Source organism: Bos taurus, chromosome 6, assembly GCF_002263795.3.
Source record: "Bos taurus isolate L1 Dominette 01449 registration number 42190680 breed Hereford chromosome 6, ARS-UCD2.0, whole genome shotgun sequence".
NCBI classification, from domain to species: domain Eukaryota; kingdom Metazoa; phylum Chordata; class Mammalia; order Artiodactyla; family Bovidae; genus Bos; species Bos taurus.
The window spans coordinates 22,102,172-22,121,949 of record NC_037333.1 but is presented as its reverse complement, the minus strand read 5'-3'; the positions used below and the strand labels follow the sequence as shown (position 1 = coordinate 22,121,949).

The 19,778-nt window shown below is 39.1% G+C and overlaps 1 protein-coding gene across 2 annotated transcripts in view; it reads right to left on the bottom strand.

Annotated features, from left to right (window-relative positions):
- MANBA (mannosidase beta) overlaps positions 1-19,778 on the bottom strand; it is a 127,648-nt gene that overhangs the window by 68,008 nt on the left and 39,862 nt on the right. For both annotated transcript variants that reach the window (XM_010805945.4, NM_174387.2), the window contains 3 exon segments: positions 5,017-5,168; positions 2,041-2,158; positions 125-211 (listed from right to left, as the gene is read on the bottom strand). In XM_010805945.4, coding sequence (XP_010804247.2) covers positions 125-211; positions 2,041-2,158; positions 5,017-5,168 — 357 coding nt within the window.

Below are 19,778 nucleotides of genomic sequence, written 5' to 3'. Positions count from 1 at the left end.
CAGCATTGTAAATCAGCTGTACTTCAATGGAATTTAAAACAAGAAAAACAAGGACAGGTTTAACAAAACACAAAACTAAAACTTAAGCCTTTACTTCTTCTTGGAATGTTACGTAATGACATACCTGGTGAGTGACTTCTTCTCTCACAGAATCCATGAAATCCTTATCGGTTGGGTAAAGCGCACAGGCAAACATGAAATCCTGCCATATCTGGCAAATCAAATAAGAGGCAACACAGTACTTCCATAGGTTTCATTGCACAGAAGGAAAGTCTTTGTCCTAAACCCTGGGCATTATCTTTCACGCAAACGAAAATCAACTCAGCCCGATGTATGTGACCATTTTAGCAGCACAAGGCATGGGGCACTAGGAAAGGCACTTTACAAACTCACCAGAGCCGTAGGGAAACCTGAGAAGAGAAAATGTTAGGTGGGCAGAAAAGAAAAAAAAAAAAAAGAGGAATGCAAATAAGGAAATAGTGCTTGTATTGTGGAGAATGTGAAATTCAGTAAACATTTCTCCCAACCTCTCCTCATTTCTAATTCATTCTAATTTTCACCAGGAATTTGGTTTTGAGAAATGGTCCAGACTGTTAAGAAATGTACTTTTTTAAAAATCGAAGAATTAACTTTTCATGGCCAAAAGGATCCCTTTATGGACATTTTAGAGGAAACCACGTAAGTGCAACTGGGCTTCCCAGGTGGCGCTAGTGGTAAAGAATTCACCTGCTCATGCAGGAGACGTTGAAATGGGTTCGATCCCTGGGTTGAGAGGATCCCCTGGAGTAGGAAATTGCAACATACTCCAGTATTCTTGCCTGGAGAATCCCATGGACAGAGGAGCTTGGTGGACTACAGTCCACAGGTTGCAAAGTGCCAGACACAACTCAGGATGCACCCTTCAGGAAGACCACAAGGAGCGTGGTTTAGAGCACAGCGCCGTATCTGTCGGCCTGAATCAGAACTGCAGTTCCACCATATACCCACTCTGTGAGTTTGGGAAAGTTAGTTAACCTCTCCACATGCCAGTAAAACGGGGATAGAGAACAACAGTAACTCCCTCATATGCTGGGCATGAAGATGAAATAAAATAATAAATGCAGAGCACTGAGAACAATGTCCAGAATATTCCAGAATATTGACACATCATGACCATCAGCATTATCAATATTATTAAAATTACTATTCTTCTATGAAGTGCTTTATATTTTAGAACTGTAAGACTAGAATTAAAAGAATATATTTCCTTTGCTTAACCCTCACCAATGCAAACTATGTTCAGAGGTACTTAATGACAGTATTAAGCACATCTTTTAAAATGTAATCATTTTTCTTCTCTCTAGGTCTTGTTAGATCTCCTTAAAATTAAAATGTTTTTAATATTTTACTTTCCTTTTTATGCTTAACCTATCACAAAGAGAGTTACAAAGAAAATATAGATATATGCTTAGATATAACCAATATGCAGAATGTCTAGTATTTTAAAATAATCAAATAATTATGATATTTACTATCAATTATGGCTCTGGGTTTGCTAGATGCCATTTATTTCTCTGCCCAAAAAAAAAAAAAAGTGGAACATCATTCTTGGCTCTGAGAAAAGAAGGAATGGGCTATGATGCCACTTATATGTGGGATCTAAAATATGACCCAAATGAATTTATGAAAGAGAAACACAGACATAGAAAACAAACTTATGGTTATCAAAGGGGAAGGAGGTGGGGAGGGATAAATTAGGACTTTAGGATTGGCAAATACAAACTATTAGATATCAAATAGATAAACAACAAGGACCTATTGCATAGCCTAGGGAACTTTATCCAATATCCTGTAATACACCACAATGGAAAAGAATATACATACATATGTATAACTGCATCACTTTGTTGTATACCTGAAACTAGCACAACATTGTAAATAAACTACACCACATCAACAACAAAAAAAAAGGAATGGGCAATGTCACCCACTCAGAACACTGGAGGTCAAACTGAGGATATGGTGACATATCTACAAAATGGTGAGCTGTCAACTACGCACCATTATGCCTAGTTCATCACAGAGTTCGTAGAATTCATCCTGCTCATAAACTCCTCCTCCCCAGACCCGAAGAGCATTCATGTTAGCATCCACAACAGACTGCAAGAGGAGCCGCAACCTACAGAAGAAAGTTTTAAAACAAATGCTAATTTAAAATCTTGGGAACAATAAAAAATGAACAAAATTTTAAGAAATATGCTGTGGTTGATAAACACATTTCAAATAACTGTTAGAAGAACACATTTTAATTATGATGGTTTGGATACAATGCACAGTGAAGAAAATGAGACAAAAGTATATATATACACATTAACTGTAATTGTAATTGACTTCCCTCATAGCTCAGACGGTAGAGAATCCATTTACAATACAAGACATCCAGGTTTAATCCCTGGGTTGGGAAGATCCCTTGGAGAAGGGAATGGCAACCCACTCCAGCATTCTTCTCTGGAAAATTCCATGGACAGAGGAGCCTGCAGGCTACAGTCCATGGGGTCGCAAAGAGTTGGACACGACTGATCGAATAACACTTTCACTTCACTTTCTAACTGTAACCACATAAAAATAAATGTAGAAAAATTATGAGTGATATCTTTTCTCTGCTTTCTAAATTTTCAGTCACGCTATTACACTATTTTTAAAATTAAATTTTTGTCTTAAAGTTGTTCCTGTTGTAAACCTTAGAAACTATGTGTTCATTTTATACAACCATTTCAAACTGTAAAGCAAAAATCAGAGTTTGAATATTAGTTTCTAGCTCACTCTCATTCTTTTTTTTTTTTTTTTTAAACAATTCCTCCAGTCCAGGACCCCCTTATCTAGTAAATTTCCTTCTTGCTCTAATTCCTATTTACATCACCTTCAGGAAAGTTTAGAAATTTGCATCCACTTTGACAGCATGAACCTTCCATTTCCAGAACAGCACCCAGAAGGGAAGGAAAAAGTCCAATAACAGGAAGACCATGGACCCAGAGTGCTGTGCTCCTAGTAAAGACGCCTATGGGCAGGTTTACTAACTGACCCAGTTGCTCAGTACAGTCGCCACCAAAACCTACCGGGAGCAGAGTGAAAGTGTTAGTCATTCAGTCGTGTTTGACTCTTTGCAACCCCATGGACTGTAGCCCACCAGGCTCCTCTCTCCATGGGATTCCCAGGCAAGAATATTGAAGTGGGTTGCCATTTCCTACTGCAGGAGGGCTTCCCAGGCTGTGCTAGTGGTAAAGAACCCTCTACCAATGCAGGAGACAAAAGAGACAATCCCTGGGTTCAATCCCTGTGTTAGAAAGATCCTCTGGAGAAGGGCATTGCAATCCATTCCAGTATTCTTGTCTGGAGAATTCCATGGATAGAGGAGCCTGGTGCGTTACAGTCCATGGGGTCACAAAGAGTCGGACATGACTGAAGCGACTTTGCATGCACTCCAGGGGGTCTTCCCAACCCAGGGATCAAACCTGGGCCTCTTGCATTGCAGGTAAATGCATCTGAGCCACTAGGGTGAAGAGGAGACAGCAAATTTTCTGTGGTCTGTCTGGAGAATGATTTTATTTTCATATGAAATTCAAAAATATTACACATTTTAAAGTAAAAGGATATTACTATAGATACAACTTTAGGCAAAATTAGAGTTTACATATACCAACCACATCTACATTCTAAACATAATATACCTCAACGCATATTTGTATAATGTAAGTAAGTCCATTACTTCATGGCAAATAGATGGGGAAACAGTGGAATACTTTATTTTGGGGGGCTCTAATATCACTGCAGTTGGTGATTGCAGCCATGAAATTAAAAGACACTTACTCCTTGGAAGGAAAGTTATGACCAACCTAGACAGCATATTAAAAAGCAGAGACATTACTTTGCCAACAAAGGTCCAGCTAGTCAGGGCTATGGTTTTTCTAGTAGTCATGTACGGATGTGAGAGTTGGACTGTGAAGAAAGCTGAGCACCAAAGAATTGATGCTTTTGAACTGTGGTGTTGGAGAAGACTCTTGAGAGTCCCTTGGACTGCAAGGAGATCCAACCAGTCCATCCTAAAGGAAATCATTCCTGGGTGTGCATTGGAAGGACTGATGTTGAAGCTGAAACTCCAATACTTTGGCCACCTCATGTGAAGAGCTGACTCATTAGAAAAGACCCTGATGCTGGGAAAGATTGAGGGCAGGCAGAGAAGGGAATGTCGGAGGATGAGATGGTTGGATGGCTTCACCAACTCAATGGACATGAGTTTGGGTGGACTCCGGGAGTTGGTGATGGACAGGGAGGCCTGGCGTGGTACAGTCCAGGGGTCGCAGAGTCGGACACGACTGAGCAGCTAAACTGAAGTGAACTGAAATGTGTTTATTTTCACCTCACAAAGCTTATTTTTACTGTTACAAAGATAGCAGTTTATAAATATAATCAGGAAATATTTTCTTGTTAACTTCTATTTTCAGAGCTTCAGAAAGACGCTCTGAAGATTTCTTTAGTTCTTTTTATTAAAGTATAATAAACATGAAGAATGTGTAAATTCTTAGCATGAAGAAGTAAATAGTTTTGATAAAGCATTACATTACCAAATTTATCATTTACCATTTTTTTGGTAAATCATACCAAACAAACAAACAAAAAAAACCCACAATATTCTTCAAAAAAGAATTTTAAAGTCAGATTTAATCATCTTTTTTTACAGGGGCTAACTATCCAAGATGCACGTTAGCCATTTTCTTGTTCCTCTAGACACAATTTATAAAAATTAGATAGTTTCAGCGGCCTCAAATAGTTTAGCTGTCAGATGGCCTATAGCTCATGAGAATGAAATGACTTAAAATTTTTTTCCATTCTAGAGTTTTCATCATCCTAGATTTATATGTTACCTCTTGGTTCCTTCCACCAGAACAACAACAACAAAAAAACTTAAAATGAGTAGCTCTTAAGCTCTGTGGGATTGATAATAATAAGAGGAACAAGAAATAAAAGATGATAACTTACATGGCAGAGGTTACTCTATCCTGGAATGAATCTGCAGGGATCCAATTCGAGCCTTTCAGAAATATGGGAAGTCCATTAATTTTGAAGTAGAAACTCAGACCAGGAGAATTTTGTATGGGCTCTTCTACAAGTTCCACTGTCCTAAAATAAACCTATTGTTAACAGAATTAAATAATGAATATAAAATTTAAAACATAAGCATATGCCAAAACCAAACTATATTATTTACTATAGCCTTAAAAAAATACGAGTTTTTATTTTTTAAAAAGCAAACTTCTGAGCAGTTTATATGAAGATAATTTAGTGTTAATTTTTTATCCACTTGAAGCACTTAATGAGAAAGAGCATTTTTAAGAAGATATATATGTAAATTATTGCCAGATTCTGTTATTTCTCTTTGAAAAGAAAAACACAGAAACCATTAAAGAGTGAAAATATATTGTAGTCTTTCCCATGAAGTAGCATTTGCAATAATGACACAAAATATATATTTGAGATAACATTTCAAAATTAAAAGAAAAATTGATACTACTTCACAAAAGTGGGGGAGAAAATTCACCAGTTAAGCAGATACACCTTTAAAAAACACATTCTCCTTTCAGTGCTGCTAAAATCTGCCAAAATGTGCACCTTAGAATCAAAGAAAGACAGCACAAGGTATTTCATTATTTAACAATTTTCCATCTTAGGACCTCAATATTACAAAAACCATTTTGTTTAGTGGGCAATTTAATCCTAACTAATTATCCATCAAACTCAATGTCTGAGAGAGCACAAGTAGAGAGACTGGAAATGCGAGTGATGTTTCCACCGGAAGAAGGGACGGAAGCACAAAGTCCAGTGTCATCACTGCTGCATGAGAAGCTAAGATCTTTGTCCCAGAGACAGTCCAGCCAGGTTTCTCCACAGTTAAGCATGAGCAGCAAACTAGAAAAGATTGTATTCTTATCCAAATCTTCATTCTTTCCAGCCATAAACTGGATCAAGGAATGAGGGAGATAGTTGCATACCAATAAAGCCTCATCTTGAAAACAAGATTATGCATTTCTTCTCTAACTAATTAATAGATCAACTTATTTCATGTAGTAGAAGTGCCCACTGTTCTTCCACTTTCTGACGCTTACCCTAATTAATATGACATAACAAAAGATACCAGAGTTAATTGTAAAAGACACAGAACAAGGCCTTGATGAGGATGATCCTGACAGAGAATTACCACATCTGCTTTAGGATGCAAAGATGTTCTTTTAAAAAATGGTTATTTTCAGAGGTAACTTTAAAACATCTTGATGGTAGTTTCAAACATCTAGAACAACAGTTATTTAAGTGTGACTAAGGAACTGGCGACCCACTCCAGTGTTCTTGCCTGGAGAATCCCAGGGACAGGGGAGCCTGGTGGGCTGCCGTTTCTGGGGTCACAGAGAGTCGGATACGACTGAAGTGACTTAGAAGTAGCAGCAGCAGCAGCAGCAGCAGGGGACCATACGGGATCCCTGGGGACCTTTCAAGGGGATCTCTGAGTTCAAAACTATCTTCACAGTAAAGCTAAAACATTATGTGCCTTTTTCACTCTTACTCTTTTGAGGGGACAGTGGAATTTTCCAGAAGCTACAAGATGTGTGATGACATCATTCTGACAGCTAATGGAATGCGTGTTTGTATATTCTTGTGTGTTCTATAACAGAGGTTGAGTGTATAAAGAGGTGGGTTTTCAGAGATTAGCTCAATGTGTTCTCAGTACTACTCTGCTCTTACCAGCTGTTGGTGGTTATTCCTGCTATCATCTCTGTAGCCTCATTACTGTTCAATAAATTCTTATTTTTAAAGCCAAAGTTTTCCCTGCAACTTATACAGAAACACAAAAGGATGAGGTACCTTTGGTGAACTTGTTCAAGTAATAATTTTTAAGTTGTCAAATAAAAATAAATTTTTATTTTTGAGACTCATTTAATGATATTTCATCTCATTCTAAAAGTAAACATATTTATAATGTTTTTCCTAATTTTTATCTTAAATTATTGTCTTAAAATGGGACTAGAAGATTAACATTCTCACCTACCACCACACTGTCTACATTTAAAAGTGCTGGAAAAAATAAAACTGATTTATCAGAGAGTCTTCTGACTCAAGGAAGGGAGGAATCTACTCCAAAGAAACTGGGGAAAATAATAAATGAGATTGTGATGAAAGCCATATTCCCTTCAACTTTATAGATGGTAATAATTTATCTTACAGTGCATTATGCAATTGGAGAAGGAAATGGCAACCCACTCCAGTACTCTTGCCTGGAGAATCCCATGGACAGAAGAGCCTGGTGGGCTACAGTCCATGGAGCTGCAAAGAGCTGGACACAACTTAAGTGACTTAGCACTCACACATTATGCAATGGAACATTTAAATAATAATAATATTTATGGTGCCAGTTACATTGTAGTATCACTTTGAGACCAATCATTCTAAGTATAAAGAAAAAGAAGTTGAATATTTTAAACTTAGATGTGATAAGCTCTTCTAAAGGCTAATACATTCTTTACTACACTGTAGTACATTGTTTATGTCATATTATAATATTTTTTGAACTAGAAATGAAAAAACCCACTAGCACAGGGTTGGTTATCACACTGCATTTGCTAGAGAAGCACACGTGCTAGCTAAGAGAGTGTTACAGAGGGTAACATTGCTGCTGCCTTGGCAGAAATCAAGGCAGTGTCTCCAATTTGTGCTGGAGTCATTATATTCCTCACCTTCGTGCATTTATTGGTGGGAGGAGCCAGTTTCACTTAAGGACGTCCTTGATAAAGCAACAAAAAATCATTAAATCTATTAAATCCCAATCTTGAATACACGTCATTGTAGTAGTCTGTGTGATGAAATGATGAAGTGGGAACTGTGAATAAAGCATCATGCAGGATGGATGTGTTGAGGAAAAGCATCTGGGCCGCAGTTTGAGTTGTAAGCTGAATTAGCCATCTGGTTCACAAAGCTTTATTTTAACTTGAAAGAACCACTGGACAAACTACGTTTATTCAGATTGGTGACTTGCTAGACATTTTCTTGAAAATGACTAACTGAGCCTTGTCATTTCAAGGCAAATTACAGTTAAAAATTAGAATTTAGAAAAACTTGTACACCCTACCAGGAGCTTGAGAACTTCCCAATACTTAAAAACATTTCAGAAGTTATTGACTGTGATATTAACAAATGTGAATGTGATTTTTATATACTGAAATGGTTTAACATCTGGAAACATTTAAAAATCTCCAGAAATCAACATTTTTCAAATAACCCATGCATTATATTACAATATCATACATGCATAAAAGACCCATCACAACGCGAGCCCAGAAATAAACTCACGCGCCCATGGTCAATTACTTTTCGACAAAGAAGGCAAGAATATACAATGGGAAAAAGTCTCTTCAGCAAGTGGTGCTGGGAAAGCTGTAAATCAGTGCACATAAACCAGTGAAGTTAGAACACACCCTCACACAGTAGACAAAAATAAACTCAAAATGGCTTAAAGACCTAAACAGAAGACCTAACACCATAAAACTCCTAGCAGAGAACACAGGCAAAGCATCCTTTGACACAAATCTCTTAGGCTGGTCTCCCAAGGTAATAGAAATAAAAGCTAAAATAAACAAATGGGATCTAATCGAATTTACAACTTTTTGCACAGCAAAGGAAACCATAACCATAAACAAGACAAAAAGAACCTATGGACTGGGGGGAAAAAAAATGTTTGCAAATCATGTGACTGACAAGGGATTAATCTCCAAAATTTACAAACAGCTCATGCTTCCAGGGCTTCCCTGGTGGCTCAGACAGTAAAACGTCAGCCTGCAATGTGGGAGACCTGGGTTTGATCCCTGGGTTAGGAAGATCCCCTAGAGAAGGCAGTGGCACCCCACTCCAGTACTCTTGCCTGGAAAATCCCATGGACAGAGGAGCCTGGTAGGCTACAGTCCATGGGGTCGCAAAGAGTCGGACAGGACTGAGCAACTTCACTTAGTACTTCATGCAGCTCAATATAAAAAAAACCAAGTAACTCAATCAAAAGATAGCCAGAATACCTAAACAGGCATTTCTCCAAAGAACAGATACAGATGGCCAACAGGCACAGGAAAAGATGCTCAACATTGCTAATTATTAGAGAAGTGCAAATCAAAACTACAATGAGATATCACCTCATGCCAGTCAGAACGGTCATCGTTAAAAAGTCTAAAAACAACACATGCTGGAGAGGGTATGGGGAAAGGGAACTCTCCTACACTGTTGGTGGGAGAGTAAGTTGGTGCAGTCACTTTGGAAAACAGTATAGAGTTGCCATATGATCTAGCAATCCCATTCCTAGTGATACATCCAAATGAAACTATAATTCAAAATGATACATGCAACTCTTGTGTTCCTAACAGCACTATTCACAATAGCCAAGATACAGAAACAACCTAAATGTCCAACAGAGAAATGGATACAGTGGATGCCGTATATATACAATATGGAATACTACTGGATGAAAAAGCTGCTCACTGATGCAGTGAGTTCATTTGCATCACATTTAAGATTCCACATACAAGTGATATCGTATGGTATTTGTCTTTCTGACTGACTTCACTTAGTACGCTAATCTCCGTGTCCATCCATGTTGCTCAGTACTCCATGCAGCTCAAACAAGCCTCCAGTTCTTGGTGAAAATGGTTGGGACAGTCAACCAAGAAACCTTGGTTTCTTCAGGTAACGTAAGATCAGCATTTCTTGTTGCTTCTCCTGGCACTCCTCTTCAAATTTGGGAGTTTTTTCCTATGTAAATGTTCACTTCTTCACAGTTTATTTTTGCAAAATAAATAGCCTTCAAATTTTTTAAGAGTTTTAAAAGCTTGGAATTTCACTGTACATTGTTTAAAGCATATATATTTGTATCTGATTAACCTCATCTAAAATTCTACACTAAGGACAGAAAAATTCAGAAGGAAAAAGCCACACTAGCAGAGGACACAAATGAGCTGATTCATACATGTCCACATTTTCTTTGACTCACACAGGACTTTAAAGCCAAGATTATCTTTTCAGAATTCAGCCTTCTGGTACTCTAGCTTCATAACGAGCATTCTTTTTGTCTAGGAAAGACTTTCTGCAGCTTTTTTCAATGATGAATTGAGATTAAAAAGAATGAATAAAATTTTTCCAAATTTCCAGAAAACTTCACAGATGAAGAGATATTTCTGGGCTTTGCTGATAGCTCAGTGGTAAAGAATCCACCTACCAATGCAGGAGACATGGGTTTTGGTTCAGGAAGATCCCACATGCCTCAAAGCAACTAAGCCTGTGAGCCACAAGTACTGAACCTGTGCTCTAGAGCCCGCAAGCCACAACTACGGAAGCCTGCATGCCCTAGAGCCCGTGCTCCCCAGCAAGAGAAGCCACCACAGTAAGAAGCCCGTGCACTGCGACTAGAGAGCAGCCCCTGTTTGCGAGAACTTGAGAAAAGCCCATGCGGCAATGAAGACCCAGCACAGACAAAAATTAATATTTTTTTTTAAAAAAGAGATGTTTCCAAAAGAGCGAATTCTGCAAGTTTCAAAGAATGATTTTCAGGAAGCAAAGCAAAATTTGGGATTAATCGCCTTGATTTTTCTATGAACTCCACGGTTGATACTGGCCACATATGCAGTACTCTTATGGAGCTAACCACAACAGAGGTTTATAAAAAACGATCCAGGTGTTTTAAGATACCTGTAAGTACAGCAGCAGTCTTTCCAGAAATAGAAGAATACTTCTTTATTTCAACTCTATCACCTTCTCTATGGACTCTAATCTAATATCTGATTAACTCACACATTTGATCTCTGTATGGAGCATCTGGAGTGCTACCAAAAAGAATTCCAAGGTACTTTGGGGTTTTTTTAATAACTGCCACCACTGATGTCACATTTTACTTTGATTCCTTAGCTTTAAAACAATTATCTAGTAAAAAAAAATTAATTTCAATTCTAAAGATACTAAAATTAGCAAAACATCTCATATGTACTCAGTCGCTTCAGTCATGTCCGACCCTTCGGGACCCTATGGACTATAGTCCACCCTGTTCCTCTGTCCATGGGATTCTTAAGGCAAGAAAACTGGAATGGGTTGCCAATTACTTCTCCAAGGGATCTTTCTGACCCAGGGATCAAACCCGCATCTCTTCTGTCTCCTGCATTGCAGGCAGATTCTTTATCCAACGAGTCACCTGGGAAGCCAACATTTCATATATGAACCCAAATATGCACTTACCAAGCAAAATATTATATATTACACATCACATTTCACACTTTTCTCTATTTCAAGTTTTTTTTAAGAAAAGACTTAAGTTTTTCAGAACAGTTTAAGACTCACAGCAATTAAGCTGCAAAGCTTATCCCCTGATCCCATACATCAATATCTACCCCCATTATCAACATCCACAGTGGCACATTTGTTACAACTGATCAACCCATACTGATACCTCATAATCACCCAAAGTCTATAGTTTACATTAGGGCTCACTCACAATGTTGTACATTCTATGAGTTTGGACAAATGCATAATGCATGTATCCATCACTATTATGGTGTTAGACAGAGTGGTTTCACTGTACTAAAAAGCCTCTGTGCTCTACCTATTCATCTCTCCCTCCACCTCCCAACCTGTAGCAATACCACTGATCTTTTAACTATCTCCATAGTTTTGTCTTTTCCAGAATATCACATAATTGGAATCATTTCAGATTAGCTTCTTTCACTTAGTAATATGACTCACATTCTAAGGTTCCTCTTGAAATAACTTGCTTGACAGACTTTATAATACCCCACCACTTACTTTCATTTTTGTAATTTACTTAAAGTACTCATTAATTTTGCCTCATATTATCTCCCGTCATACTAAAACTATTTCTCCAAAGTTACTCCTTTTAACAAAAACAAATTTCAGACAAGATATTCTTTCCTGTCCAAAAGAAATACAGTCAGCACTTTCCCTCCCCACAGTGCCTGCATTCTTTTTAAGACCCAGTACATCTCTGCTGCATGGGCTACAACCAAAATCTGTAACTTCCCCAAGGCATTCTGTCTGAGACTGTGTTGCTGGCTTGCGACCTGTCCAGCAAACATAAAAATTAAAATGCATATGTCTAATGTCGATGGAAGACAAGCAAGAAAGACATAAGCCTAACAATATGGATTTCAATGAGATACTTTAAAAATATGAAAATATTTTTGCATAAAGCAAGCCCAGGATAACAATGAAACCATCAGGAAACATGAACAATAGAGAGCCGATAAGAGAAGGCCAAAGAGCTGGAGATGAGGGAAAAAATTCCTCTTTGACACAGTACTGAGTGTTAACAAGCATGTGAGCATGAGTAAAGGCGAAATACAAACACTTTGGAAAACAGTTTAGCACTCTCTGTAAAAGCTGTACCCATGCATACCCTAGCATTCAGCAATCTCACCGCCAGCAAAAATTCTGGTGGGGGAATACGTGCTCCGAGGGTCATACAGTAATGTTCATAGCAACATTATTCAGAAAAGCCAAAAATGGAAACTACCAAATCTCAACAGCAGAAAGTGTAACACAATGAAATATTACAAAACAGTGTAAGTAAACAAACTAGGGTTACACACCACAATGTATCTAAATGTCACAAATATAATGTTGAGCCAAGGTAGCCAGTCATACAAATGATGTAGTTCCATGGAAACAAAACTGAAAACCAGGCAAAAATAAATTATAGTGTTAGAAGCCAGTTGTGGATCCGCAGAGAGGAAAGCGGGTAGTAATTAGGGAAGCTGGCAAGAGCCGGGAACCTCTGAGGTGCTAGTAATTCTCTTGTTACTCAGTCAGGATGACAGCTACATGAGTGTTCAACTTCTGATCATTCATTAAACATTTTACTTATGTTCCATTTCTTTTCTCTTGTGTGTTATACTCTGCAATAAGTAAACACAAATCCCAGTCTGACACATTCCCACCAAATAAAGGCTGGAAAGAACTCAGACTAAGAGACTCCTGCCAGGAAACAGATTATGATGGCAAGTAGCAGTCACATCTCTTCACTTGCTAAATAATGGCAAGTTCGAAAACATTAAGAAATTTGGGACGGGCAAGAAACTGAATTTCCTGGAAGAACTACTCCAGATGGAAACAAAGGTGAATTAGGTATCAGCTCTCTTAACCAAATTTGGAAATAATTTATACTTTTAATCTACATTTCAGATGCCAATATTGATTTCTGAAATTTGTAAAACAGCTCAAATTTTTACATCATTCTGATTTCCTCTTGTGAGCAATCATGTAAGTGTAGGGAGGCATAAGAGATCATTCAATTCAACCTCTACCAGTCAAATGGACATAAAAACTCTTTAAAGTTCCCTGCAAATGAGTTTGGAGTTGCTCTTCAGTTACCCATTCTCGCATAAACACCTTGACTCTGGTACAGCCTCTCCTGGGAGTAACCTCAACCTCAAACACTCCACTTCAAGCTCTCGTCTTCCCTCTCGTTGGTCCTACTACAGCTGAATGAAAAAATACCATCAGTTCAGTTCAGTTCAGTCACTCAGTCATGTCCGACTCTTTGTGACCCCATGAATCGCAGCACGCCAGGCCTCTCTGTCCATCACCAACTCCCGGAGTTCACTCAGACTCACGTCCATCGAGCCAGTGATGCCATCCAGCCATCTCATCCTCTGTCATCCCCTTCTCCTCCTGCCCCCAATCCCTTCCAGCATCAAAGTCTTTTCCAATGAGTCAACTCTTCACATGAGGTGGCCAAAGTACTGGACTTTCAGCTTTAGCATCAGTCCTTTCAAAGAACACCCAGGACTGATCTCCTTCAGAATGGACTGGTTGGATCTCCTTGCAGTCCAAGGGACTCTCAAGAGTCTTCTCCAACACCAGAGTTCAAAAGCATCAATTCTTCGGCGCTCAGCCTTCTTCACAGTCCAAATCTCACATCCATACATGACCACTGGAAAAACTATAGCCTTGACTAGATGGACCTTTGTTGGCAAAGTAATGTCTCTGCTTTTGAATATGCTATGTAGGTTGGTCATAACTTTCCTTCCAAGGAGTAAGCATCTTTTAATTTCATGGCTGCAGTCACCATCTGCAGTGACTTCGGAGCCCCCAAAAATAAAGTCTGACACTGTTTCCACTGTTTCCCCATCTATTTCCCATGAAGTGATGGGACCAGATGCCATGATCTTCGTTTTCTGAATGTTGAGCTTTAAGCCAACTTGTTCACTCTCCACTTTCACTCTCATCAAATAGGCTCTTTAGTTCTTCACTTTCTGCCATAATGGTGGTGTCATCTGCATATCTGAGGTTATTGATATTTCTCCCGGCAATCTTGATTCCAGCTTGTGTTTCTTCCAGCCCAGCGTTTCTCATGATGTACTCTGCATATAAGTTTAAATCAGCAGGGTGACAATATACAGCCTTGATGTACTCCTTTTCCTATTTGGAACCAGTCTGTTGTTCCATGTCTAGCTCTAACTGTTGCTTCCTGACCCGCATATAGGTTTCTCAAGAGGCAGATCAGGTGGTCTGGTATTCCCATCTCTTTCAGAATTTCCCACAGTTTATTGTGACCCACACAGTCAAAGGCTTTGGCATAGTCAATAAAGCAGAAATAGATGTTTTTCTGGAACTCTCTTGCTTTTTCCATGATCCAGTGGATGTTGGCAATTTGATCTCTGGTTCCTCTGCCTTTTCTAAATCCAGCTTGAACATCTGGAAGTTCACGGTTCACATATTGCTGAAGCTTGGCTTGGAGAATTTTGAGTATTTAATAGCGTGTGAGATGAGTGCAACTGTGCGGTAGTTTGAGCATTCTTTGGCATTGCCTTTCTTTGGGATTGGAATGAAAACTGACCTTTTCCAGTCCTATGGCAATTGCTGAGTTTTCCAAATTTGCTGGCATATTGAGTGCAGCACTTTCACAGCATCATCTTTCAGGATTTGAAAGAGCTCAACTGGAATTCCATCACCTCCACTAGCTTTGTTCGTAGTGATGCTTTCTAAGGCCCACTTGACTTCACATTCTAGGATGTCTGGCTCTAGGTGAGTAATCGTACCATTGTGATTATCTTGGTCATGAAGATCTTTTTGTACAGTTCTTCTGTGTATTCTTGCCACCTCTTCTTAATATCTTCTGCTTCTGTTAGGTCCATACCATTTCTGTCCTTTATCAAGCCCATCTTTGCATGAAATGTTCCCTTGGTATCTCTAATTTTCTTGAAGAGATCTCTAGTCTTTCCCATTCTGTTGTTTTCCTCTATTTCTTTGCACTAATCGCTGAGGAAGGCTTTCTTATCTCTTCTTGCTAATCTTTGGAACTCTGCATTCAGATGCTTATATCTTTCCTTTTCTCCTTTGCTTTTCGCTTCTCTTCTTTTCACAGCTATTTGTAAGGCCTCCCCAGACAGCCATTTTGCTTTTTTGCATTTCTTTTCTGTGGGGATCGTCTTGATCCCCGTCTCTTGTACAATGTCATGAATCTCAGTCCATAGTTCATCAGGCACTCTATCTATCAGATCTAGTCCCTTAAATCTATTTCTCAAGACCGGGGACAGACTGTGGCTCAGATCATGACCTCCTTATTGCCAAATTCAGACTTAAATTGAAGAAAGTAGGGAAAACCACTGGACCATTCAGGTATGACCTAAAAATACCATAAATAACAAATTAAAGAACCAGCTCGCCTTCCAGTTACATTATCTCTTTCCTTTATCCTTTCTTCCTCTCATCACCTTCACAGCTGTCTTCTGAATCTCCTAAGGAGCAAAATTACAAAACCGATTAAAGTGTTATTGTTACGATTTTAATGAGCTAAAAAAAATAGTACCTTGACTTCTACGTGATACAGAATTATCATTCCCCTAACATTTTAGAATAAGAAGATAACTTCAAAAACCACAGAAGAGAAACATACTGAGTTTTGAATTCAAGCCTCACCTAAACTTTAAAGTATTGCTCAAATATGATAAATATAATTAGCATGTAGAAAATCAGGATAGGCAGAGGGTTCAGAAAACAATTTTAAACCTACCACATACCTATAATGGCTTGCAAAACACCACCAAACCAGCCTAAAATGTCACCATCAGAAATCGGTGGTTCTAGGATAGAAAACCCAGAGATACACCCATGCACCCTATGGTCAATTATTCTATGACAAAGGAAAAAAGACTAAACGATATTGGAAAGACAGTCTCTTTAACAAACGGTGCTGGGAAAACTTAACAGCCACATGTAAAAAAGTGAAATTAGATCATTCCTTAACTCCATACACAAAAATAAGCTCAAAATGGATTAAAAACCTAAATGTGAGACCAGACACAATAAAACTCCAAGAGGAAAACATAGGTAGAACACTGACATAAATCACCGCAACATCTTTTTTGATCCATCTCCCAGAATAATGGAAATAAAGGCAAAAATAAACAAATGAGACCTACTTAAACTCAAAGGCTCTTGCACATGATAGGAAACAATAATCAAAATAAAAAGACAACCCAGATTGGGAGAAAATATTTGCAAATGTTGTGACCAATAAGGGATTAGTCTCCAAAATTTACAAACAGCTTATGATGCTTAATAGCATCAAAACAAACAACCCACTCAAAAAAAGAATGGGCAGAATACCTGAATAGACTTTTCTCCAAAGAGGACATACTGCTGCTGCTGCTAAGTCGCTTCAGTAGTGTCCGACTCTGTGCGACCCTATAGACGGCAGCCCACCAGGCTCCGCCGTCCCTGGGATTCTCCAGGCAAGAACACTGGAGTGGGTTGCCATTTCCTTCTCCAATGCATAAAACTGAAAAGTGAAAGTGAATTCGATCAGTCGTGTCCGACTCTTAGCGACCCCATGGACTGTAGCCTACCAGGCTCCTCCGTCCATGGGATTTTCCAGGCAAGAGTACTGGAGTGGGGTGCCATTGCCTTCTTTGAAAGAGGACATACAGATAGTCAATAGACACATGAGAAGATGTTCAACAGTGCTAAATGCAAATCAAAACTAAATGCTAAATGCAAATGCAAAATGAGATATCACCTCACATGGGTCAGATGGCTATCATCAAAAAATCCACAAACAACAAGCTGGAGAGGGTGTGGAGAGAAGGAACCCTCCTGCACTGTTGTTGGTGGGAATGCAAACTGATACAGCCACTATGGTGAACAATATAAAGGTTCCTTAAAAAACTAAAAATAGAGCTACCATATGACTCTGCAATCCCACTCTCAGGCATTATCTGGAGAAAAACATGGCCCAAAGAGATATATGCACCCCAATATTCATTGCAGCACTGTTTACAATAGCCAAGACATAGAAGCAATCTAAATGTCTACCAACAGAGGAATGGACAAAGAAGATACTGTACATATATGGAGAAGGAAATGGCAACCCACTCCAGTATTGTTGCCTGGGAAATTCCACAGACAGAGGAGCCTGGCAAGCTACAGTCCACGGGGTCACAAGGGTCAGACACAACCAAGTGACTAAACAACAGCACATTCAGGAAATGCACCAATCACAAGTTCAGCTGCATAAATGATCAAGGGGTGAACATGCCCGGGTAAGCAGGTGAAGGAACAGAACACGCGAGCAACCTTTTCATGCCCCTGCCCTGTCACTACCCATCTCTCTTCCCCAAACGTAACAATTCACCCGGGTGCTATCAATGACAGATTTTTTTTTTTTTAAGGTAAACTTTCATTTTCTTCAATTCAACATAATTTATTGGGCAACCATAATATGCCTGGTGCTGAGGAGACCGGTAGTGGAAGAGGAATCCTGCTCGTGGAGCTCACACTCTGCTGAGAAGAACAGAGTAATTCAGTAAATCAGTAGTTACAAGTGTTCACCGTGCTGAGTGTTCTGAGAGTAGAGGAATGACGGGAGCTGACATCAGGGTACCCTGGCAAGTCACTGGGTTTCAGGATACACTGAGTGGAAAGGGCAAAAATTACAAATGGCGTATGGATCAACAAATGGTTGTGTTGTCAGAATGCCAATTAGGGCTTTGTTTTCAGCTGTATGAACATTAGGGCCACTTCATTCTTCCCGAAGTTAAGAAGTATATGGGATGTGTGGTGCAGAGGGGAATATATTGTCACTGGAGCTGACTCCAAGCTACCAAACTGTGTACGAGGCTCCAGCTAACTGAAAGACATGTGAAGTGAATATACTGAAAACATTGCAAAACAAAATTTCTCTCTACAAGAGAAAAAAAAAGATATAGCACATATAAACAATGGAATTACTCAGCCATTAAAAAAGAATGAAATAATGCCATTTCCAGCAACATGGATGGACCTAGAGAGTGTCACAATGAGTGAAGTAAGTCAGATGGAGAAGGAGAAATACCATACAGCATCCCTTATATGTGGGATCTAGAAAGAAATGATACAAATGAACTTGCTTACGAAACAGAAAAAGACTCCCAGACTTAGAAAATGAACTTAGGGTTGCCAGGGGAAGGGATAGTTCGGGACTTTGGGAAGGTCATGTACACACTGCTATATTCAAAACAGATAACCAATAAAGACCTATGGTACAGCACATGGGACTCTGCTCATTGTTATGTGCCAGCCTGGATGGGAAGGGGGTCTGGGGGGGATGGAAACATGTATATGTATGGCTGAGTCCCTCTGCTGTTCACCTGAAAATACCACAACATTGTTAATCAGCTATATCTCAGTATGAAATGTTTTTGGTGTTAAAAAACTAAAATTAAAAAAAGAAATCAATAATTCTTTCAAAGTGAAGATACTGTGACTCTCAGAAAAGAGACGCACAGTTTTCAACCCCAGTGCTGCCTCACAATCCTATCACAGTCCCTTAGCCCTCTCCAGCCTTTTCTCAAGTCTTCGCTTTCCTCAAATATCTAGCTTGGCCCCCATTACTTAAGTAACTTAAGTAGTTCATCCCCTGCCGATGGCTACAATGATCTATATTCTGTTGACTTACACATCAGTATCTTTAACCTAGATCTAATTCTTAAACTCTAGACCCACATAATGAAGTGCTCATCAAATATTATTTTGGGGGTATCTCTCAGTCACTCCACACAAAACACCTGTAACACAGAAATAATTTTCATTCCTTCTCATCTTCCAAATGTGTTCTTCGTTCTGAGTCTTTGACACAGAATTGCCACCTGACATTCAGTGGCACAAACCAGCAAATTAAGAATCATTCATAAATCATCCTCTCCTATCTCTATACATCTTTAAGCCTCCTAAATTTCTCTCAAATTTTACCTCCTAAATCTCTCTCAAATCTAACTCCTCAGCAGTTGTCATCTTGTGCCTGAGTTACCGCCATAATCTTCTGACTAATCCTAATAAATGACTAATCCTAATCCTGTCATTCTTCCAATCTTATCTACATAATCTACATAAAACAAGTATGATCACTGCTCTCCCCTTGCTGCTGCTACTGCTAAGTCGCTTCAGTTGTGTCCGACTCTGTGCGACCCCATGGACTGCAGCCTACCAGGTTCCTCCGTCCATGGGATTTTCCAGGCAAGAGTACTGGAGTGGGTTGCCATTGCCTTCTCCTGTAACTGCATAGTGATACACTAATTCAAACTTACTGCTATGGGGGAAAAACACCATTTAATGAGACATGAAGACAAAGCACAAACCTGACTAAGGAGACACACTCTGTGGACCACAGCAGTGCTGTGACCAGAGCAAGTGGGGGGACAGGGGAGGGGAGATGGATGGGTAAACTACAGCGT